The 25697-nt window shown below is 41.1% G+C and overlaps 1 protein-coding gene across 20 annotated transcripts in view; it reads right to left on the reverse strand.

Annotated features, from left to right (window-relative positions):
- Positions 1–6249: 6249 nt before the first annotated feature.
- The window catches only part of CADPS (calcium dependent secretion activator), a 625900-nt gene continuing 606452 nt past the window's right edge, over positions 6250–25697 (reverse strand). For all 20 annotated transcript variants that reach the window (XM_060239432.1, XM_060239433.1, XM_060239424.1 and 17 more), the window contains 2 exons: positions 12056–12160; positions 6250–7612 (listed from right to left, as the gene is read on the reverse strand). In XM_060239432.1, the coding sequence (XP_060095415.1) occupies positions 7433–7612; positions 12056–12160 (285 nt within the window). In that variant the 3' untranslated portion in view covers positions 6250–7432. The remainder of the gene's footprint in view (positions 7613–12055; positions 12161–25697) is intronic.

The raw sequence follows: 25697 nt of genomic DNA on the forward strand, positions 1-25697 counted from the left end.
TCAATCCCTGCCATCTCTAGTTATGGAGATAGCTGCTAATGGGAAAAACCTCTGCCTGAGATCCCGGAGAGCTGCTGCCAGTCAGAGTAGATGATATACTGACTTTGATGGATCAGTGATCTGATTTAGTATAAGGCAGCTTCATGTGTATCACATGAAGGAGGCAGGACTTTGATTTAGGGGAGGGATGGTGGCTCAGTGGTAGAGCATCTGCTTGGTAAGCAGAAGGTCCCAGGTTCAATCCCCGGCATCTCCAACTAAAAAGGGTCCAGGCAAATAGGCGTGGAAAAACCTCAGCTTGAGACCCTGGAGAGCCTTCCAGTCTGAGTAGACAATACTGACTTTGATGGACTGAGGGTCTGATTCAGTATAAGGCAGCTTCATATGTTCATATAATATTATGGGCCTCTTGACATAGTTTCTCCAAGTCTTCTCCAAGTCTTAATCTAGCCCTGGTGCTTTAGGATTAGATCAGAAATGGTTGCTTTACTCATGCAAGCCATCACAACATGGTAATGTTCAGGTGATGAACATACATATATAAATTGGTTTCCTTGTTTACTTAGCCTGTGGCAATCAGGACTCTATTTTAGGAATTACTGAAGAAAATGTGAAGAACGAGGGTGGCTAGGGCTTTGAATTTTGTTTCATGTTCTAAAGAAAATAACTATCCTTTAAGTCAGGTGGGGACTGAAGTAGCAGAGGAATAAGTTTCCCGAAGCTCTTTTAGCCCAGGATACATGCTTGGCTACAGAGAGGAAGCCAACTGTTAAGCTGCTGGAATTTGAGACAAATTGGATTAATAGATGGTGACATGTGTCAATTTGCTTGCATTTCCAGTCTCCATGCCACATGAATTAACACTGCCAAAGGAAAAGAAAAAAGCTTAGCTGGACTTCCAGAAGATGAGAGATAATTTGACTGAGGCAGGCATGGTGCTATTATTTTTGGTGTGAGACTGGATCCTCTTCTAAATGAAGTCTATGCCCAGGAGGGCTTGAAAGGTGAAGCCATCTAGTGTCCACAACAGGATCAGTTTTTGTCATACTCCTCCCCCCCCCCCCCCCCCGCCGTTGCCAGCCAAACATATGTCCTAGCAGTACTTCTTCACACAATGCAGCATTTCTTCAACTAGGTTCCAGGGACCCCTGGGGGTCTGAGAGGGCAGTGCAGGGGATACATGAACCATGGGACATGCCAGGCTTGCTGTGTGTGCTTTGAAAAGGGGCTTGCCAGTGTGCTACAGGCACCAGCAAAGGAGGAGAAAGCTTGGGGTTCTGAAAAAAAATATATTAAACCCAAATAGTAGTCCTCTGTTGCTAATAATATTTACCACACATAATTAACTTGTTGTGGAACTCACTGTCTTAGAATGCAGCCTGGGTGGCTTTAGACAAATTCATGTTGACTGTTAACTGTGATGCCTAAATGGGGAACCTCCATGTTCCACAATAGTCTACCTGCTGACTAATGTTGCTGGGCTGCAACAACTGGGAGAGGTTTCGGGTCTCCATGCCCCACTTGTAGGACTTCCAAGAGGAACTGGCTGGCTACCATGGAAAGCTGGATGCAAGACTAAATGATGTAGCAGAGCCCCTTTTGTGTGTTCTTTTTCTTTGTGTGGAAAGTAGAAAGGAAGAGAGGGTTTATTGCTTTAGAGCACAGCATGAAAGGATAGAAAGGATCTGACAATTCAGGTCTAGGGTTTTCAGCTGTGCGCATTGACTTAATGGTCAATGCAGTAAGCATACAGCACCATCACGATCTTGGGCCAGTACATAGACTTGACTCCTACGTGATGTAGCTATTATGGTGGAGACTAGAAAACGCTGCACAGTCCTGTCCATAGGCATAGCATCCTGTGGACCATGTCTGACCTAGGTAAGTTTGTTTGTTTAAAAGTTGTTGGTTAAAAAGTAAAGGAAGGAACTGGCATTTTCTGGAAGCCACTCTTTATTCAGCTGGGGTGGCACAAACATCTGCTAGCACTGCTGCATCTTAGTAATTCACAAGATAGCTAAGTAAGGAATAGTGACAAGTCAGGAATTTCCAGCATAATTCTCTATCTGCTTTAAAACAAAACAGAGGTCTTAATAATAGTAATAACAACAGAGTGCTCTCAGGTTGCAAGCAGCTTATGTCCATCCCTTCTGAGGTTTTCAAGATAAGAGATAAGCAAAGGTGGCCTTGCCATTGCCTTCCTCTGCATAGCAACCTTTGTCTTTGATAGTCTCTTATCCAACCATGGTCAACCTTGCCTAGCTTCCAAACTCTGAGACACTCAGTCTAGTCTGGGCTACTCAGTGACAACCTAGGAAACAGAAGCACAATTCTCTATCTGCTTTAAAATAAAACAGAAGCTGAGGGGCACCTTAAAGATACAACATTTATTTCAGTATGAGCATTTGTAAGAACTCACTTCATCAGATGCTACACAGTAACTCATATTCTACGTTTTTACAGGGAAAATGACAGATGAGGAAGTTATGGGCAGAGAGCTTTTAAGCCCATACCAGATCTCTTGTTGTTCTTTGGGCTTTCAAGAAGTGACACTGATAAAACATTTTCCAGTGAAATCCTATAAAGAGTTACTCCAATATAAGCCCATTGATTTCAGTGGGTTTAGACTGGCATAACTTTGAATCTCTACTAGGTTGAGCATTGTGCTTTCTGGCTCTTTGATATTTTTTTAAAAGTTAAAGCCAAGTTAAAAACATAAGAAGAGCCCTGCTGGATCCAACCAGTGGTCTATCTAGTCCAGCATCCTGTTTCACCCAGTGGCTAAATGGTTCCTCTGGATCGCCAACAATAGGCCATAGAGGCCGAGACCTTCCCAATGTTGCCTCCTGGAATTCGGATTCAGAGGCTGACTGTGTGGAGGTTCTCTTTAGTCACCAGACCAGTTCTGTTTATTTGGTGTAGTGGTTAAGTGTGCGGACTCTTATCTGGGAGAACTGGGTTTGATTCCCCACTCCTCCACTTGCACCTGCTGGAATGGCCTTGGGTCAGCCATAGCTCTGGCAGAGGTTGTCCTTGAAAGGGCAGCTGCTGTGAGAGCCCTCTCCAGCCCCACCCACCTCACAGGGTGTCTGTTGTGAGGGGAGAAGACATAGGAGATTGTAAGCCGCTCTGAGTCTCTGATTCAGGGAGAAGGGCGGGATATAAATCTGCAATTCTTCTTCTTCTTCTTCTTCTTCTTCTTCTTCTTCTTCTTCTTCTTCTTCTTCTTCTTCTTCTTCTTCTTCTTCTTCTTCCTTCTTCTTCTTCTTCTTCCTTCTTCTTTTCTTGATCCAAGTTCTGGTCATGATCTGCTGGTATGGAAGAAATCAGCCCAGTTGAAATTAGCCAGCATATTGTCTTCTTCTATTCAGTTGCCTCAGAGTCGGACAGCATCAAATCAGCCAGTTAATCTGTTCCAATTAATGCAGATCAAGCTCTGCATGATGAAATAGAGTGATGGTCTCAGACGTGTGCTGCCACCTTTACCCATGCAGCCCTCAGGATCTTGCTGTAAATACAGATGAGGCACAGTTGAGATTCAAATGACCACAGACACAGTATCCAGCCATGACTGCCAACAGCAGCAGCAGGCGCTTGGCTCAAATGGATTGTTGCTGTCCCTGTTGCTTAACTATAAATATTTTCATTCTAAAAATTCTGAAGTTATTCTTCTTTGCAGTATACCTTATTTTTATTTGCGGACTGCATTATTTACATTGCAGAAAAAGTTCTCCATATAGATACAATAGTATCTCTACCCATTAGACACTGTTCGTTAATTCTTCTGATCCATTTATGGCTACATCACACACAGTGCTGGAAAATCTGAACAGGTCTTCCTAAAGGTTCACCCTCCCATGTGTTTTTTCTCTCTTTCTAGGAAAGAGTGTACTAAAGTTGACAAATCTGTGCAGAGTGCTAAGGGTTAACTGCTTCCGCACAAAGGCCGCAATATATCTTTTAAAAATGATGAAACAATCAATCACAGATCTTCCAGCATCTTGTCTAATTTGCCCCTTAGTCTAGTAACACTTAATTAATATCATTATAGTAAAAACAGATTTCATTATCTAGCTTTCTTTTGTCATTTTGAGTGTCTCCCTCCCTTGATAAATTTATTCTGTTTTTTCACAACTTTATTTTTGGTATGTATTTGTTCAAAATGGACCAAGTCTGTCATAATTTCTGTAGCAGTTTTATAAGAAACATATTGGGCAGAGGTGGAGTTGAGCAGAGTGTAGAATTTGCATGCCTGTGAGCAGAGAAATTAGAAATCATCTGGTTATAGGATGGAATTGATCATTATGGCCACTGAGATCCCCTGTCCCCCCCTCCCTCTCCCCCCGGCCAGGCCAACCAAGGGATACCTGCTCCCATGAGGTTGTGCCTGGACTGTATAGCTGGAGGGAGGTGGCTCACCTGAGGCCATTCTGAGGCCCATGCAGCCAGGGAAGAAGTGGCTGTCAGCTGAAATCAGCTAGTAGGGCTGGGGAGCACCTAGCTTGTCCAAAGTCCACCTGGCTGGGCGGGTGGGGGGGAGCCAGCACCCAGCCCATCCAAGGCCTGAACAGGGGACTCTTCCAACCCTCCCAAGCTGTGTATGTGTGTCTTGGAAAAAAGAGGCCAGCTTAGTAGGCAGCAGGCCCCCTCTTCCTCCTTTGGGGGGGGGGGGAGGGAGGGCCAAGTGGACTAGAGATAGGTAAAGCTCTTTTTCTGGGACATTTTTCTGTCCCAGTCCACTCATGGCTTGGTGATTTATGAACTGTGCAATTCAGATTCTGATTTTAGGTCTGCTACCACCTGTTAGGCGTGGTAACAAAATTGAATCTCCATGTTTGGAGGTAGTACATCTGAATATCACATGCTGGAGATAAAGAACTGGTGGGAGAGAATGGTATTGCATTCATATAGTTTGCTTGTGGGCTTCTGAGAGCTGGTGAAAAGGAAGCAACCATGCAGAATTTGGCCCTCAATCTAGGGGATCATGGAATCTGCATGGACAAAAAATCATGAGGGATGTGGCAAGGAGGGGAATTGCTGGAATTGCACAGAATAGCTGGCTCAATTCAACCTAGTGTTTCTTCAGTCAGCCTTCCGTCTGGGTTTCTGTTAATTGATAACCTTGAGGTTAGTGATGGGAATTTACTGGCTTAGAATATGAAGTTGCTGAGCACATGTTGCTTGTTTGTATTCTGAACTGAGCATTATTTTGACCAAATGCTGTTCCCTGGTTAAGAATATAAAACAAGTTCAAAGGAACTTACTGAATCTTAGTTTGGTAGCCTTGCACAAGCAGCAGACTCCACTGGCTGTCAGGTTAGGCAGTTTCTATGGGCTGTTTTCAAGTTGCTGACCTTCCTATTAGGGTTGCCAGAGCCCCTGGTAGACCCCCCAGCTGCCAGTGGGGGACTTACTAGGAGGAAAAGGAAGGCCCAAGCCATGTTGCTGGCATCACACAGGAATTGACATTGTGCCAGTGAGTTCGGGGTGACACTATGGTATTTGGGCAAAACTCTGTGGTAAAATTCAGCTTCCACCTTAGAGTTTTTGCCCAAATGCAGGGTGTCACCCAGAAGTCACTGGTATGATGATGTTACCTCCTGTGCAACACTGGTGATGTAGCCTGGGTCTTTCTTTTTCTCCTGGTAAGTCCCCCCCTCCCCCCATTCCCTGCCATTTGCCAGAAAGGACATGGCAACTCTACTTCTTATATATGTATTTTAAGTCAAGAAATAAGGATGAAATAAGGAAAGGGCAAGTGCTAGTGGCAGGGCATGTACTTTGCTTGGTATTGCCAGTTAAAGGATCTCTGATGACGCTTCTTGAGAGACTGTTTCCAGAGACCTTGGAGAACTGTTGCCAGTTAGGTTAGACAATATTTGGCTAGAAGGACCAGTGTTTTGGTGTTTGAAAAGATGCAACTTAAGGGCCATCCATACGTAAGTGTTGATTGATAGTTCATGGCACCAATAGGTTTTTTGCTAATTGTGTCTGCTTTTGGTATCTTTTTACCTTTGAGCTGCCTGAATGATTTCATCTTTGACTGAGGTGTGACAGAGAAAATCCATTTCTTGTGGCCTGATCCTGTTCAGGTTCAATGAGGCTTACTCCCAAGTAAGCTTGAAAAGGATTGCAGCCATACGTAGTATAAAGTATGACTGCAGGATTTTGAATGCCTTTACATTCCAGACCTTTGTGAGCAAATTAGAAAACAACCCCTTTAATTAACAAACTATAAAAACATCCATGTGAAAAGAAAATTCCTTTATTCTAGAAGGTGGGGGGACTCTTACAGGGTTTTTTTTTCCAAAGTTTGCTCTTATTTTGTTTTTGTTTTTCTCTTTCTAAGGCAGACATAAAAAGACTCCAGCGTTTATTCTTAGGACATCTGAATAGTTATTTATTGAGAAGCCACAGTTCTCACACTGTTACAACTGTCGGCTTGTATAAGGCAAAAAAGCAAGATGGATCCACTATTTTACACAGAAAAGAAAAGCCTCTGGAAGGGGATGAGGGGAACCCAAGGGCATGCAAGTTACTGGTCCAAATGCAATGTACATGACAAGATATAAAAACCATTGTGAAAACAAAAGGAAATTTAAATTATGGTTACAATCTACCCAAAGAAATCTTCAGATATCATTGTTATTATTGTTGTTGTTATCGCATTATTATAAACACATCTGTATAGTCTAAGATTGTAATTAAAGTTGTCCTTTTTACAAACACAGTTATCGGAACTCAGAACAAAAAAAGTGTAACACTAAGATACTGGGAGAGATGTTGACATACAACAACTGCTCTGGATCATAACGTGGACAAGGTGATCAGAGTCAACCTGCTGTGGCAAGACGATTGACTATTATGGTATGTCACTTCTACAAAGTTAGCCGTATATATTGGAGGGAAGGTGATTAGGGGTATATTCAGTAGGAATAATTCTGACTTCTGATTTCTTGTTTGTCCCCAAAATATATTTTAAAAAAGGTCATTTGTAGCTACCTCGTTCTGTTTTTGAAGCAGTTGGCATCCACAGGAGAGAAACAAAGATATGAAAGTACTTGTTTCACTTGTCTTCACAACAATTTACCATCAATGTATATACAGTACATTAATGAAGCATCATTTATACTTTAATTATAACAGGGACACACCTAGCATGTTTTCTATGCAGATTTTTTTTCTGTTAACAGTTTTTAAACAATGGTGCTCCATATTGCTTATGAACATATAGATATGAAATTAGGAAACTCAGTGAATCGAAACAGAGGTGCTAAATCTTAAGTACAACACAGCTAAAATGGCAATTGTATTGGTAGACTTTCCATGGGCATTTAGAGCTGACAGAAAATTTCCTAATGTGGCTAACTGAATAACAGACTAGATACATGCACTGGTTTCCAGGCTACATCCAAGTTGGGTGGGGAGGGGGCTAATCATCCTCTTCATCTTCTTCATCGCTGTCTTTCATGGTGATCCCTTGAAGCCCTCCTCCTTCACTTACTGAGGCCGTGGCTTCTTCTACAGTCAGTCGGTTTCGCACTGTTTCATATGTTTTGCTGTTCAGGGTGGAATCCAGAACTCCTTGCAATCGAAAATCTCTGTATGCTTTCTAGGAGGGAGAAGTTCATGTTGTGGGGAAGAGGAGTTGATGTTAAGAAAGGAAATACAATTTGGATTAATATCACCAAACCCATTTCTAAGGTTTCTCCTTGTCACAAATAGCACTTTATCCTACAATAGTCTTTCAGTGCAATCCTAAAAAGAGTTACACCCTTCTAAGCTGATTGATGTTGGTTTAGAAGGGCATAACTGTGTTTAGGATTGCATAGATCATGGTTTTCAACTCATTGGCTGATTAAATCTGTGGTAAATAGTTTGAAGATAATAATATTGTGCTTTATGCAGGTAGACACTGGACTCAGTGGTCAAGTCTTGGCTTTTTAATGGATATTTGGTTTAGTGCCATTTATCTGTAGAGAAGTGGGAAAGAACTTAGGGGCTCTGAATCCAAGTCGCTTCCACAGGAAGTGATAAAACATTTTGCCGGTAAAAATAGCTGATGAGTCATTCTAGTTAAGGGCATACACATGTTGAAGAAGCCTTCAGTGTAAACATCCCTATCTGGAGGAGAAACTCTATGCACAAATGAGTGGTACTGAAGCCATTTTAGAACACGGTATTTTATTATATAACAAGGAGGTCCTCATCACCAATTTAAGAAGTGCATGGCAATATGTACAGTTATAGATGGTAGAAACACACAAAATATACCTAAATCCTCTAACTCAGAGGTCATCAACTTGATGCCCATGAGTTCACCAACTTCCATGGCACCCGTCAAGTGTTTTTAGAAAATGGGCAGGGCCAGATGGTTTATTTTAATTATGGCTAGTTTGTGAAACCCAAGGTTTTGCTTGGTAGTAGCCATTCAAATCCTGGTTTGCCTTGACATATTCCATTTTATCTCCTTTTTTCTTTGCCTCTCCTTATCATGGTACCAAAGAGGATGAACCAGTCTCAAGGTCCTCTGCTTGTTTGTGTTGAGAGTGAGATATGATGCAAAGAACTTGGCAAAACTTGTTTGTGAGCCTAGAACCACCAGGGAGATGGGGGCCTGCACTGAGAATGAAGGGGGTGGGGATGCCTTCAAGTCACTTATCCTTGTTCTACTGCTGAGTTCAAGTGGCTTTGTTGGATTGCAAGAAATGACATATGAGGTTGAAGGCACTATGAGCAGTCTAGCTCAGTATTTACAGGATACATAGGGTAGCACAACACATACCTCAGCATATGCATTGTCCCAAAGCCTACCTTTGTCGGGGCCATGTGAATGTGAAGCAGGGGTAGGGAAGCATCTGTGGGACAGAATCAGTAAGCAGAGGAGTTCCTGCATCTATTGAATCTCCCTGGAAATGTTTTGGAAGGCCATTTCTTACCCACCGAGCCAGATCCCAGAGCTTCGCTGGGGGAAACTGGCATAAAAATAACCTTGGAGGTACTTGTAGGGGAGAACTGATACATGGCAAAAGAAGAGCTAAGCACAATCTCTAACTTAGGTGTCCCAGCCTTTTTAAGCCTATGGGCACCTTTGGAATTCTGACACAGGATGGTGAGTACAACTATGAAATGGCTGCTGCAGGACATAATAACATAAGAGAAACTATGTTGGATCAGCCAATGGCCCATCCAGTCCAACACTCTGTGTCACACAGTGGCCAAAAAAATCAGGAGGTGAAGCCAACCACAAAATGTCAGGGAGTAATTCTAATAGTAACTCTTCAACATTTCAGGCAGAAGCTCTGTTTAACAGGATGCCTTTTACAGTGAACACACAGTAACACAGTGAAGATCCTTGTGCTGTGGTGGCTGCTGCTGCTGAAGCAACTTCTAAAAAACTGGCACAGCCAATCAGCTCTCCAATGGCAAATCAGAATCCGTGCTGGGAAAAAGTCCCACCTGACCCCATCCACTTTCTAAAAACACTAGATGCCAGGAAAGGTGTTGGTGGGCACCATAGTACCCATGTGCACCACATTGGGAAACCCTGCTGTAACATGCCAACCCTCTTCCCCTACCATTCTCTGTTGTCGTTATGAGACTAACACAGGAAATCCCATGTTAGTCTTGTGATTCCATGTGAGTCCTACTTGGAGTTGAATACAGATAGGTAGTTGTTTCTTGCACAAAGGGGAATTAGAACACTGTCAATTAATAATACTATTTGATTAAATTTAGAGCCTTTTGATGTAGCAGAATAACAACTGCAGGTTAAAAATCAAGTATTAGTAAAATTCTTGTGCCGTTTAACACCAAGAAACAGTTTAACGGTGTTTTAGATAGCTAGTATGCCTAGAGAAATTGTTAAATTTTTTTTAGCTGCTACATAGTGGTAATAGCATAAAAGACATCTGCCATGCTTTTTAGTGCCCCCCAACTAACACATAATAATAATGTGCTGATACCTATTGCTTTTATTTATGAAAATTAAAAGCTCCTTTAGTAATTTATTCATGTCTTGATTTTTAGAGTTCACAGTTCTTCTGTTTTAATCCTCTTTGGCAAAAAGCATTGCAGAGAACCAAAAATGATCAAATATATATTTACCTCCTCCTGTGATCTTATTATTTCATTTAAAGGCACTGAGGTTTCACACTGAAATAATTATCATGTGTCCAATACACACACACACATACACATGCGCACGCACACACACAAACACACACAGAAAAGAGACTACATTCAGGTTACATTATTTCACCTGTGCAATCTCTTCTAAAAGATTGCAAAAGAAATTATTTAAGTTACCTAAATAAATTATTCTAATCTGCATTTCTTACAGTAACTGCAAAGACAGCAAGACTTCAAGTCAAAAGCAAAGACTGCCCCTTAAATCAGTTTTACAAATGTGAAAATCAAATAAATAAATAACATAAGCAACACATGAGGATAATTGAAATGTATCTACTTTTTAAGGTGCAGTGCAAACTACTAAGGCAGAAAGTTTTGAATGGAATCTTCTGTCTTACCTTGCTCCATTCACAAATCCGTTAAACCCTTTGCAGCAATATTAATCTGGTAGGGCAGTGTTTATCATTTTCCCCTTACATCTTTCCCCCAGTCCCTTATCTCTTCAATATGTATTGTTGCCTCTGGTGTGTAAGTTGAGGAGATGGTCTTTTTTAAAACCCAAATTCATGATTTACCTCGTGATTGTTTATGAAATTTAAATTTGTTCTTGATGTTCTGTTTTGTTTACATAATGAAACTTAAATTTGTTCTGTTTTACATATACATTTCTCATAACAGCCCCCAATTAAAATAGCTAATCTTAAAAAAAAGAAAAGAAATGTATCTGCTTTTTAGACATAATATACTCTCTCTACACACACACACATACAGTACATACAATATGTAACACACGGTGCTGTTGTGTGATTATGAAATTCAGTTTTTCAGTAGTAATGTCTGTGAAAGCCAAATATGTCAGTAGCCTAGAGAAAGTAATCATGGATCCATGCTTACTGATTAACACTCTGGATATATTCTGCTTGAATATTTGGGGTTTGCCTCAGGCAATATTTAACATTTATGAAAAACCCTGATTTTAATTTCTCTAAAGGAGACATGCTTTAGACATGCTGGCCCAAGGGATGTTTAGCCTGAAGTTCTATGGAGAGGTACTAATTTAATCTCAGTTTAATATTTTTAGGTTCAGAATGACATGGGGACTTGGTGAAAATAAAGTAAAGAGGAATCAAACAAGGGGGTAGGGAGTCACAACAGATATAAAGGGAGAACTGGGATGGTAAGGAGACTCCTGAAAATTCAGGATAACAAAAAGCATGCCCTCCCCATATCTGGATCCAAAATTAATCCAAACATTTTTGATGTGGATTAAGATGGGTAGCCATGGCTGGTTGTAGACAGGTGCCCCTGCCTTCAACCCGTCTCTACCCGAAGTGCAGCCAGCTCAAAAAGGTACTGCTTCCAAAGTGGTACCTAATTGCTGAGTTGCCTCCAAGGTGCCTCTCCGGCCATCTGGACAGCTGGGAAGCACCCAGGGAGCGCCTGGGGAGCAGCAGATGGACACTCTGGACACTCCTCCAGGGTGCCTGCGGCCCGTCCCGTTCTGGGGGTGCGCTCTCTGGACATTCCAGGGTGCTCCTGTTTCCACCGGCTTACTTCTGGGTTGGCACGCTGCCGCCCTGAGCTGGCAGTGTGGAACCAGCCCATGTTAGTCTGTCTGTAGCAGTCGAAAAGAGCAAGCGTTTATTAGAACCTTAAAGGGTAACAAAATTTGTGGCAGGGTATGAGTTTTGTGAGTCACGGCTCACTTCTTCAGATTTTTGATGTGCACACCTCATTTCCTTATTTCAAGCACACTGATCTGACTTGGTTATAAAGTTCTTTCAGCCCATGACAGTGATATAGTTCAATAAATCTTTCACTGATTACTCACTTGGTTGACTTTGTGCTTTTCCATTACAATTTTAATTTTTAAAAACTTCTTGTGCCTCGTTTGAGAAATGAAATGGCATATGAAGACACTTACCTTTACTATCCTAATAAGGGTTTTTAGTTGATAGATGTGAAGCTGAAGGTCCATGCGATCTGTCAGCCAGGTGCAAACAATATTCATGGAGCTGGTGTACCATTGCTGCAAGAGAAGTGAGAGTTTTCCAAAGAACATGCCAAACATCATGCACCCTATGTGCCACGTTCAAACACAATCCACATTCAGATCCACTCAGACTTGATTTTTTTCTTCCCAGCCCATTGATGAAAATACGACTAGGGAAAGAATGAACTTGGAGAGATTCCAGGCTTCTTGCTTAGCATGCATTGTTGTTTCAATACTTGAGCAAGAATCAATGCAAGACTCTCCCCCGCCCTTTAAATTTTCACGGAGTGTTTCTTTTTGTATTGTTTTGTAGTGTATAATTTTAATTCCCCATTTTGATCCACCATGCATGGCTTGCAAAAAATCGCCATGTTCTGCGAGTGGCAGAATATGAGACCGCAAACTACCCTCTGGCTGGTTCTATTCAGTCATCATTGTCTTGGCTTCCAAATTCTTAAAGATGCCAGTGGAATAGAGTAAATGATCTCATTTCCAACAACTGAGTCACAGTTGCTCTTGAGGACTTTGGTTTTGCTTCACATCCACCAGTCTCTCTTGCAGCTGTGCCACTTCAGATTCCCACCCCTGCAGTGGACAGAAGGTTTGCAGACTCATAGCTTATATGGCCATAAACAGCATTTGGGAACATGGGAGCAAAGTGTCCAAGTTATGGAGATGTTTTAGCTCACAAACCAATCCTGCCCTATTATTTTGTTATAAAATGCGCCTAGATAATAAAAATGTGGTGTGTGCAGAGTGCACGTATCCACTTTCAAGGAAGAATAATGTGCTTGAGTACCTGCACTACCTGCACATATTTGGATTCAAACCAGAAGCTCAGTGGTGGTTCTTGGTCTCAGAACCTACATCCCTGTTGAACACTGAAAATCTGGTGTGGGCAGTAGTAGGCAGGGGACAGGTGTTTAACTCTTCTGTTGCCCACCTCCTTTCCTTCACCCTCCCCATCCCCCAGTTGTTCTTCCACAGCCTGAGACACCTCTGACATGTTTCTGCAGCAGTTGTATGAAAAACAGCTGTGGGAGAGGAGTGCAGGTCAGAAGTGATGTTTGCAGGAGGCACTCCTCTGCTGCCAGCAGTTTTTGCCCTCCCGTGAATTTGGCACACCGTTTTGCTCGTTGACACTGCATGGGGGGCGGGGTCAAGAAAGTGAAACAAATTCATAGACTCATACTGGGTTTGACACCCCTCGACTGAAGATTGCTGCGTCTTTTTTTTTACTGACAGGCCTCTTGTGCCTTCAAAGTTGCAAGAGAAAAACCAGCATCCTGGGGGAAAGGTTCAGTTGCTAAGATTTCTTCTTGCCTGTCAGCTGTTTAAACACACAGGGCTTGTCACCAGAGTGGGGCAAGATCAGTCAGTGAAACCTAGTCATGGATTTCCTTTTTTTAAGGAGTGCTGCAAAATGTTCTTGGCTGCCAAGTTCACAACAGGATCCCTGGGGCAGGCAGCTGAGTAGGGGTGTGACAGCTTATGCCGTCCGGCAGTTCTCAACTTTTCTTATTAGACTTGCAAACCCATTCAGGAGGGTGAGTTTTTCATGCTGTAACTTACTCTAAATTACTCAGCTCTGCCTTTTTCAGACTGTCACACACAGAATGTTCCCTTTCTCTTGGAGGCTTTTGGGCACAGGCTGCCTCATAAATATTTATCGTTTTGGCTTTGCATCCCAAGGTAATGAGGACCTCTTGTTTAATACATGCCACTTGTTCTTTTCCACCCATGTAACCCTGTGGCCTTTTCAGTCCCAGGGACAGCTAAAGTGATGCAAGTTGCCCCATGGCCACAAAGATTTCCAGGAATTAAGTGATTACCATGTTTGCTTTCCTGCTCTTCAGCTTTTATTTTGAATGGATTCCACTCAGATGGGCTAGTGATACTTTTTAAAGACAGCCAGGCTTTTCTGTGTTCATCATAAAATACTATTTATATCACTTCATCACCTGATACACTTTCCAAGTCTGAACACAGGAGATCCCTGCCAAAATTAATTTATTCATTAATTATAGTGGTTAAATCTGTTGCATGAAAATGTGCAGATAAGTATGAAGCAGATGAGAGCAAGGGACTCCATAATATAATACGTACTGGGGGAAAAAACCCTAGGCCCTGTTTTTGATCATCAGTGTCCTAAATGCCTTGGCAATATGGCACATGAAGGACTACCTGCCATATGAACTTGCCTAGTCTTTAAAATCTGCATCATAGGCCTTCTTTGGGTCTCCCAGCATTCATGGTCAGGCAGTGGAAACTTGAGAGACAGCCTTTTCAGAGGTGGCACTCCATTTAAGGAATATCAACCCTGAGCAGATCCGTAGTTCCTTTCAGAACCAGTGGCTTATGCATTCTTAAAGAAAAACAGCTTCATTCAGGGAATTTTTCATGCTCTGAGCTTCCAGGACCTTGTATCTGGATCCTTATGGTTGTGGCTTGGATCTTATTCCACACAAGTAGAAAATTATTTGCTAACCAAACTTTGCAGATATTAGTGGCAACATTGTCTCAGAATTTCTCTGTGCTGCTCCATTTGGAAGATAGAGAATTTCCTACACAGGCATATTCTATAGGGTACATGGCCACTTAGGAGTTCCCTGTGACATGTATTCATATCTTAGATGTGTTTTAAGGAAAACATATGTAACATTGTGTAACGTATACAATATGGATGCATGATAATATGAAATGGCTTTGAGATGTAGCAGTGAAATAATGAGAGTTGAAAGCAACAGTTGCCAGATTAGGTCATTTTAAGTTGCACTGGCTTCTTGAGACAAAAGCTCATGTGATGCTGTGTCAGTGCATAAGACAAATGACCTTCTTATGCTACCAGTACTTCCTTCGAGCTGCATCCTGTGAGCTGCTGCCTGAAGTGCTGCAGTTCATAGGATCAGGGTTTATTGAGCAAACAGGGAAGGCATAAGGCTGTATATGAACATCCTGACTTTGGCCTTTTCCCAGTGATGACACCCACTCAAGGTGTCTGCAGCTGTAATGCCTTTATAGCTAGCACTGCTGAGAAAAAAAAGTTGAGGGTACAAAAACTCTGAGCTCCAAAATATATAATTTCCCTGGTTTTTAAAGCATTAGATGATCTTTCAACTACATGTAGGCAATCAAGAAAGTCCCCCTCAGCTTCTTAGACAAAGGATTCTTTCATTTCAGTACGGTTGTGTTAATGGAGCCCTATTGCAATTGAATGTGTGAAGCTGAGTCAGACCATCTAGTTTAGAACTGTCTACTCTGCCTGATGGTGGCTCTCCAGGCAAGAAGGGTCTTTCCCGACACCTATTACACAAGAGCCTCCAATCAGAGATTGAACATGGAATCTTATGTGCACAAAGCAGATGCTCTATAACTGAGCTACAGTCTGTTGCCTTAGTAAAGAACAAATGCCTTAGCTTTGTTGTAAACAATTTCCCATGCTTATTTGAAACAAGCTTTCTCCACAGATAAAGCAAAGAGAGGATAGACAATGTGGCATACTGATCTCTCAAACAAATGAGTTTCTCAGATTTTCAGTCTTCAACATTTTAAATTTTAGTGGGGAAATTTTTTTTAAAAACCCTGTTTTTCTTGCCAAATTTAATATTGCGACATCTTTGTTTTCTAAAAATTAGGCCTGCCAATGAACTTGCACATTATTCTCTGTGCCTTCTTTGTTTAGACCTGATGACCAGTTTATGTATTGTGGTTCTGTGTAGCAACTGTTAACACTCAGTGGCCAGTTTTTTTGCTGTGTAATATGCGAATGGGCCTAAATGGGTTTGCGTGTGTAGGAATGTATTGCGATTGTTCACTACCAAGACAAATGCTCACAGCATTTCCTGTATTATGATGTCACATGTTGAGAGGGGCTGTGATTCAGTGGAAGAGTGTCTGCTTTGCAGGTTCAGTCCCTGGCATCTCCAGTTGAAAGGACCATTTAGTAGGTTATGTGAAAGATGTCTGCCTGAGACCTGGAAACTGCTACAAATTTGAGTAGACAATACTGACCTTGATGGACCAAGGATCTGATTCAATGTAATGCAGTTTCACATGTGCCAGGGCTCAGTCTAAATTTCTAGCTGCTTAAGGATACTGCCAGATGAATTTTCTGTGAATTTCTTTTGCCACTGCAGGACACAGTGCGCAAACTGCTTGTACCTGTGCATGTACTCTCTGTATTTTACTGACTCAGTTTTCAGCGTATATGTTCTGGGAAACCAGAGCCAGTCATAGCTTCCCACCAAGACTGTATGGAATGAAAAGTATGCTTGTATTATTCTCATGAGGCAACTAACATGTAATTTGTATGGTTTCTTTCCAATGCAAAGGAACTATCCCTTAAGGAAATTCATCATATGTGAAGGAGCCTTAAGACCTGCCTTCAAAATGTTTAGAGTCCAGGCAAGAGTGTTTGAGAGGTATCAGCTCTTGGTTTCTTCTGTCTACAAATCCTTAGACTTCTAGCTTCCCCTCTGCTTTGTCTAAATCAGGATCTTGGAGAAGAAAATGAATATTAGGGCTATCCTATTATGAACCTAAATAGATTCTAACCAGCCTTTCTCAGAGTAGCTTTTCCCCTATCCCTGGTAGCCCCACACACACACACACACACACACACACACACACACACACACGAGTCTTTACTTCACTGGATGATTTGATGCATTCTTGAGTGGCTCTACAGACCTGCTTTTTTCACCAGCTAATGATAGTTGTGCTTTCTCTGTATTGGCAAGGTTGCCAACTTTCTAACTTGCCTCTGCAGATGCACCTTCAACAAAGGGTTGATATGCAGGCATTAGCAAGCATACAGTGTGGTTTTCAAACATTATCCCCTACAGTGGTGGCAAAAGCTTCCATTAAGGGCACAGCTGAAGGAGCTGCTTAGAAAGTTTGCCACCATACCCCATTGTGAGATCCATACAGAGCTTTTATGTTGTACAAGAGTCCAATACACCCCTTGTCCAAGTCAGCTTTCTTTAGTCCAGGCTGGGACCCTTTTCCTGGGTTTCTCTCCTGAGAAGAGTATAAAAGAGAACCCAGGTAGTTCAAGGGTTTGTGGGGTTTTTGTTTTTGTTTTGGAACCTGCTAAAATGTCAGTGGTCTGTAAAACTGCTGATCGAGCAGGCTCGTCTCTGAATGCAGGAGCTGCAAGAAGGGGGGGGGGGAAATTATATGAATAAATCTGCAAAGTATCACACATGGATGGCAGCAACGGCACATTTTATGAAAAGCTGTGCTGGGTTCCTGTGCTCTGAGGGAGGTGGTGTCATTACACATCCACCAGAACATCTGCAAACTCCCATTTCCTTTTGGTGGATTTGAATGGGAGCCTGACCTCCTGTTTCTTGCCATGAACCTGGAGTTCACACTCATATTTTACATGTTACAGGAAGCCGCAGTTCACTCCAGGGGTGCTGCAAACAGAATCTCATAAGCCAGATGCAGCCCTGCTTCCTAATGCACCTGAAGGAGTTGTATTCTTCATTTTTTTAAAAAAAGAAAAGCCCACATATTAGTAGCTTAAGGTCACTCCGGCTTTTGTAAAGAGGCGGACAAAACCAGGAATGCTTATAGGGCTGGGTTGTCAGCAGGGTAGCAGAGGGATTACAAGAAACCTGTGACTCTGCCTCTTTCTGCCTTTGCTGGTAGCTTTCTTTTTTTTCCCTTTTCCCTGTGTGTGAACAAGTGCCATACAACAGATTGAGGCTGGTATAAAGGCCTGGGACTGTGCAAGGAGCTCCCTGCTGGGCCTCAGCTGTGCTTGCAATTAGCAATAAGCATGAAATGATTATTGTTGTGGTGGCTGATGGCAATCTGAAGTGACAAGTTTTATGGGGGGGAAGTTAAAGTAAATGTGTGTGTGTGTGTGTGCACGTATGGGGAGGGAAGATGTTCAGCAAAAGTTTTTTTTTTTGCTTGCAAACCATTAAGGCGAAGCTTCATGTAGTTGAGTCAGAACTACTTTATGTCATTCAAAAGGGTCTTACAAAAGTCCGCTGAAAGAATATTTTTCTCCTCTCACTGCCTCGGAATGGAGTTTTTCTAGGTCACAGATTCCTTACTGCCCTATTTAGTGTCAAAAATACCCATTTGCCTCAAATTAGCAGAAAGCTTGTAGTGAAGGGCTAGAGATTAAGCATACAAAATTACTCAGCGGGCGGCGGCTGGGTGGATTTGGGGGTTGAGAAGTCTTTAAAACTGACTACAAGACATTATATACTTCTGACAAAAGGACATAGTAATCCTACCTGCTTGCTTTAACCACTGTTGTCTATCCATTATTATGTGCTTTAATGCCCATGAGAGCAAAACTACGGGTGATGCTGCTCAATAACCATAGTAACTCACACCCATGACCCCTCCGTTCAGCGCTGGCTTTCCAACCAGAACGAATCCAGGCTGCTCAACCCTATTAAGAATAAACGGTGGCAAGCACTTTGCTGAAAAACTGCAAAGACGAGGCTGCCCTTTCTCTCTCCCTCCCTCTTGCCTTCCCTCTTGTCCGGACTACAAACTGTTTTGAAATATTGAAAAGAGGCTTTGCAGCGGAGCTTTGAATTCAAGGTGTTCTGAAGGTAACGGATTCAATGGCGTGAGGCAATTTCAGCAACACCCAAGATAATAGCTACACTAGTCAAGGAGAGGAACAAAAGGGGGAATGTGCTCACAGATGATCACAAGCCCTTAGGGTTTTAAAGGTGAATTTGCTACTGAACAGGAGGCCTCTCTCCCTTTCTTCAATAGAGGAGTAAGAAATAAGCCCCAGACCTATGCATGGCATTCATTTTCCACAATTCATCTACCTCGATTTCATTTGACTCAACTGCGATGAATGAAAAAGCAGGCAGGAGAGAAGCCTGGAGAGATCAATGCCCAAGACAGGGAGATCTGCTAGTGTTCTCCATGTTAATATACATTTGCCACTGGAGAACATTAGAGTCACTCGCTCGACAGAGTGCTGTTGACAGTGCATTTCAATGCTATCCTCTTACAGTACGGTTCCTTTGCTCAGTCCACATACTCAACTTTTGTCGTTTGTCCCTTTCTGATGAAGCTACAAAAATGCATGAGAGCTAGTGTGGGGTCGTAGTTGGAGCGTTGGACAGGGCTATCCAGGTCAGGGCTCCTGGGGTAGTCCCTTCCATGTATGACACTCTAAGCCCCTTGAAGGAAAGTTAGTATATAAATGTGAAGAATCCCAGGGAGTCCTGTTCACAGGAGCATAACTCAAGGAAGGCAGATGGGTCACAGGTCCCCATGTTTCATACCATGTGAGATTATGTTTTGAGAGCACCTATTCATTCATACTGACAATGGTTTTAAACAAGTAAGTGGGCCTCTATGTTAGATGTGCATGCCAAAGACACAATCCTTTTGTTTAAAAAGTGACTGGTGTATATTAATAGTAATAATAGTGCTGTAATTTTTACAAACAATGCTATTATGCATGTTCAAATTCATAACTTTCTTGCAAGTCAATGTTGAGCAGATTCCCCCTCATGGTCACCTCCCCTTCACGGTCACTTCTCCCTCATGTTATTGGAAATGGCTCACCTGGCTGTTTCATGCTCAAGGTCTGATGGTCAGAATGGGAGCTTATATGGGAGCTCATCTGGGATGGGAAGTGAGCAGACCTCAGAGCCTCAAGGCAAGCCATGTAGCAGGAGTGTATAAATGGCATATGGTGTAGGCTTCTTAATCGTAAAAATTCACTGTTTCTACTTCTGTTTTCCAGAATAAAAGAAAGGACATCTGCACAACCGGTTAGCTTGTGATCTTTAAAATAAACGCAAATTGCACTGCACAGAGGTACAACAGTGGAGGCAAATGGTTAGATGCATGCTAAGTCTGTACAACCAAGAAATCCATGAGTAAGTCTGACCTTGCACATGTCTGATTTCTGGCCTTCCTCAGTCCTGGTGACAGAGTTCCTTTGAGGTCAACAGCTGAAAACTGGGCCATGGATGGAAGAATGTTATGAATTAAGAGGCACTGATTTACCTAAGCAAGATCAGGAAAGATTCTGCATATCGCTCCTGTGTATGTTATGCACGATCTGCCAGCTACACCACAAGATAGCTTAGCTATACATTGGGCATGGTTTTTTAAAAAATTGCACTATATTTGATGCTTCCAGTTCTCATCCTACTGGGTATTTAAACCACTAAATGTCATAAACATACATGCCTTTATATGCCTGAAGAAAAAGAATAACCTGGAGTCTCATCAGTTTCCTATATTTATGCTGAGAGTCTCCTCAGTTTATAATCTTCATTGCATTTGTGATGATGGATGCCTGTCTTGGAACCAAGGACATGCCATCCCATTTCATTTCAAGCATTTCTCGATCCAGTCTGCTGGTTTAATTGATGTTTAGTTTTGCTACCATGATGAGAGATGTGGGGGTTTTTTTGCATTACTTGTTTTCTGCTGTACAAGGACTTGGTGAGACCTCATTGCTGCCAACGATGCAGGCATGCATCATTTGTTGTTTTATTTCAGAAGGTAGCATATGCCTTTCGCTTACTGCTTTGCCTCTAAGAGGACTTTTAAATCTTGAATCCTCTCAGTCAAACCAGAGTATTAGTACCATGTCTACTACAGCTTCCTGCTTCTTTGTTCTGAAAAGCAGCAGATGTGGCTAGGTAAATATCAGCCTAACAATGTGACATTGTTTTGTTTTGCTGTGGTCACCTATGCCAATTTGATTTCAAAGAACGTTTTGAGCACACGAAGGGCTGGTCAATTCAGTAAAAGGTACTGCCTCATTTATTCTATGTTTCTCATTCTGGGAAATCTGGAGACTAGCAGTAGTGTTTAGAAGAGTTGGAAGTGGTACAATACGGTACATTCTTCTTTCTTTTTTGCCATTGTTGTCAAACAACTTCTGAGGTTTTATGGTCTGCCTGTGGTTTGTTCATCTAGTAGCATGATTCTTGCTTTGCATGCAAGAGGGCCCAGATTCAAATCCTAATCAAGGCTGTGTGAGGAAAGCAATCATTCCTATAATGCTCCATAAGTGATTTACCTTAAGAAGTTACAGTGAAAAAGGCAGACTATATTTGAAAATAAGTAAATACACATCATAGTTACATAACTTGTTAGCACTTCACTTATAGAGTCAGTGACAGTTTTCATATTGGCTCCAAGCGGAGAATTTGTTTTTCCCCTTACTGTTTAATGTGATTTTATTTGTATTTTAGGTTTCAGTTGGTTATGATTTAGACAGTTTTAGACTACTCGGATTTGTTACTTATGTAATTTTTAGGTATTTGTTTTAGTATGCAGCTATAAGTTCCTTGAATATTTTTATAACAGAAAAGTGGGATGGCGTGCTAATTGAAGGCAACATTTCACATACAATATTTTGTAAAATATATGCATCATTGATGAATATGTGAGTATGTGTGACTAGTGAATAGAGGCTTAGTATACATTCAGCTTTGCCTTGGTCAGCATTTGCAAGAAAGATGCCAAAATCAGAAACTTGTGGAAATTTATAGAATGAACTCCCACTTTAAAAAACAAACAAACTTTATGGTATCCTGATATATGCAGTGTGGAGTGGGCTCCCCTGGAAAGACTTAGGCTTTCAACAGTGTAAGAAATAGCACAATGTCAGTGATACCCTGCTAGTTCTGTCTTGTTCTCATTCTCCTACATTACCCAAAAATGCAACCCAGATGGGGGCAGGCTTGGTTCTCAGTGGCTCCTGTCTATGGGGCAAAGGGCCTTGGAATTCCATTGAGGGGAAAAACCTATTCAGTGAGCAGAGTTGGGTTTTGTACTCTTCAACTCTGTCCCAGATCTCAGGCTATTTAATTTTTTGTATTTTCTATTAATAGAATAATAAGAGTTGGAAGGGACCTCCAGGGTCATCTAGTCCAACCCCAAATGACTTCCTTTGAGTTTTGTCAGACAGATTCCAACTGCCACTATTTTATGTGTAAACTTTTTTTTTTTTGCTGTTCCTCTAGACTTTTAGGATTCCAGGGACATGTTTAAGCCCCATCCAAAACATGTATTACCAGTTATTCCTATGGTTCTACAAGAAGTGTCAGTATGTGACTGCAGGCATTCATCAGTAAATCTTAACTGCTAATCTCCCTGGGTACATCATTGTGCATATGGGGGTTAAATATGCCTACCCTCAACACAGTGCGGCTCAGTTCCACCTACAAGGATATGTGGGAAGCAATTTGTGTCCTCCTCTACTAGTGGTCTGTGTTAAAACCTCTTTGCCTCTGCCCATCAAAATGGTGAGCATTTTTCTAATGTAACACAAAATAGAAACACAAAGGCACAATTCAGGCCTATGTGCAAGATGATGTCCAGAGGCTGTGGCTTGGGAAGTGGAAAAACAATGAAAGAGGGACTTCTTTTTCTTTTGGTTTAAAAAAAAATATCTTGGTAAAGTAAGATGATCCTTCTGAGTTAAGGCTTTCTAAGTCTGGAGCCGCATAAGTATAGTCCTGGAGCTGCTCACTTAAATGGGAATTTAGAAAAGCTCATCTCCTAGCTGACAGGCAGGTACATGGATTGATGGGCAGGCTCTGCATTTCTGCAGGTATCATTGAAAGTTTGTTTCCCATTTGAATCCATAATGTATATATATAGATCTTTGTTAAACTAAAGTTGTTCTCTCTTCCATCTTTCCAGTTGATGCACCGTGATGGATAAATACACATCCTTCTAAAAAAAATAGTTCCTAAAACAAGTCAGTGAGACATTGACTCTGTTACATATCATTATGATTTAATAGCAGCAATATCTAAGAAAACTAACAGTGAGCTCATGTTGTGGACATTGATCAGTAAATCTTAACAATTAATGCTTCCAGTAATAATAATAATAGTTTGGGGGGTTTTGTTTTTTGTTTTTTTTAAAAAAAGGCAAGTTCCCTTCATCCTTTTATACGCTAGCACAAGAAATTAAACACTTGTGGGCTCATTCTAAAGAGTGAATGAAATTGAATAAGCTACCTAGTACTTGAGTTTCACAGCGAGTGCTTGAATAGAGCAAACCTCCTAAGTTGAATAGGTTGCCTTTTGGGACCAATTTGCCTCTTTTCACTCTTTAGTATTCCTTTTTTGCTGACAGATGTACAAAGGCGGAACTGCGCTGTGCGGCTTATCTACATACACCCTCAGCAGCTGTCACTTTTGTCGAGCAAGTTAATCAAGCAAATGCCACCATATCTCACTTTCTATAAGGAACAACATGTTATAGGCAGTAGTCTTGAGAGAGACAGAAAGAGAGGGAGAGAGAGACTTTATTTTAACTTTGATTAGCTTGATTTTTTTTCTTGATGCCTTTCAATATTGCAGTCTTTTTTTTTTTTACTCATGATATAACCCATTCTCTTAGGGGTTTCTTTCTTTTTTTAGAGATTCAATATTTCAATTTTTGTTAAAGGGTTCAGAAAGTTTCTAGACCTCATGGATATTATCTGGCAGCTGCAATGAACCATAAAGGTGATCAAAAATGACCACTCTACTTTTAAAAAGCGCTTAATTTAAAACACAATGTAAATTTTTAGTGGAAAGGGACAACCTGATGGTGGAGGTTTTTTAGCAATTTAGGTCTCATTACCTCAGTGCAAATGCTTATTAATACTACCAGTCCAACTCTCCCTTTGATGTTAAAAATGATTTAAAGATGTGGGTAAAGAAAATGGATGCTTTTGTTTGCATTAATGTGTGTTGATAACAATATATTGATTGTCAAATCTCTGAGCTGCAAAGATTAGTGCAGCCAAAGCTATTTGGTGAATGGTACAAATGAAAGGCTTGCTTCATTTTCTTCTTGCATTTCATTGTAGGAGAGTTTGAATTGCTGGTTGTTATTTATACATGTGCTTTGATAAAACTCAACTTGTGTGGCTGACTTTAAAAAAAAATCCTCATTAGGCACATAATAGCATTTAATGTTGTAGTGGGTCTTTTTTCCCTCTTTAAAACCTTTCAAGTTTAAGCTTACATTCCTCCATTAAAAACCATGTTTCAAAACTTCTGACCTACAAAACCAAATGCCTATGCAAACAATATTATACATAATAAATTCTATGCTATTGCCATTAAATACCAATGCATAATATTTATCTATCTATTGTTGGCAGTCTGTGTATTCCTTGCTGTTATAAGTAGTCATTTGAGAGCTATGCCATCACTGATCAACATAATCTTGAGTGCAGAGTAGCCTGTTGAACAAACCACAGTCCCTGAATTAACCCAGAGTCTGTCCTGTCACTTCTGTAGGGCTACCCTGGCTGTGCAGGCATTTCTGCTTATAGGCAGGCACTATCTTCTAAATGTTTTGGATGACAATGACGTTACATTGATAACAGTTATCTATCCACTTCAGCCTACTGGTTTTGTAATTTTTATGATGAGAGATTCTGTCTGCTTTAATGCTTAACTAGGTGTTGCAGACCAACCTTACCTTAGTAAAAGCTATGCTGTTCAAGACCCAAGGAAGGAAAAAAGCAAATAGTTGTCTTTCATCAAGACGACACATCTTCCTCATTAGCTGGTACCATGTAATAAACTGTCTCTTTTAAAACATATAGCTGTTAATTAAGTCTTTGACAACTATTTGTGTAGTGTTTGACTTCCTGTGTACCAGCGATCTTTGACTTGGTTATTACTTAAAACAAATAAGAAATATTACAGCTGTTTCCGTTATGTTAAACAATGTAAATAATGAGCTACTGCTATGGGAAAGGGGTCTTTCTGTACTGGAAAAAAAAAGAAACAACTTTAGTTGTTCGTGTTTGTTTATACATTTCAGTTTAATTCCTTATGCTGGAAAAGAACTGTCCTATCTGACAAATGGTTTATTTTATTGCTAGGAGTGATCCCATTAAAACCCAACCTAAGGTCTACTGCAAGAATAACAGCAGCATACAGTTGAAGTGAATTATGATGTCAGTTTCCTAGAGTGTAGATATAGATTTCTGTGATAAGTTTTTAAAATGCTGTAATGATGTAGTTACCAGAACAAAGAATATAATCCTCTAGACCCACTGGACCTTGTAATTTTGGATAGTTTGTTCCCATGTCTCTGTATTATATTCCTTAACAGTGACATCCTAATTACACTGTAAATGCAACAATGCAGCCAGGTTAGAAAGTCAGGGAGCCTTGATATTAAAATCATTTGCATTGTCACCTTGTCAGTGTTACATAATAGGGTTAAGCTGCTATCCTGAACTATTAATAATCTGTCTAGGCTTTGAATTACATCATCCCTCCGCTCCTCTCTACTAGTTAAAACAAACCACAAAAACATTGTTTAAATTGTGGAAAAGGTCTGGTCTAGACAAAACAAGGAAACTGTTTAAAAAGAAAGCTGAGATTTACAGACACACATTTGTGCTTTAGTACAGCAGGGGATTTTTTGCAGTACATATGGCCTATAAGATCACCCACTGTTTAGGGACTTCTGTGATAGGGTGAGTTAAGGATGGAGTTTCACCCTTAATTGGGATTAAGTTTGACTTGAAGCGGTCTACTATATGTAACTCCCATCACTGTTAATGAAAGTTATGTGCTGAATGGAGTCCCAT

The sequence above is a fragment of the Heteronotia binoei genome, chromosome 5 (assembly GCF_032191835.1).
Source record: "Heteronotia binoei isolate CCM8104 ecotype False Entrance Well chromosome 5, APGP_CSIRO_Hbin_v1, whole genome shotgun sequence".
NCBI lineage: Eukaryota > Metazoa > Chordata > Lepidosauria > Squamata > Gekkonidae > Heteronotia > Heteronotia binoei.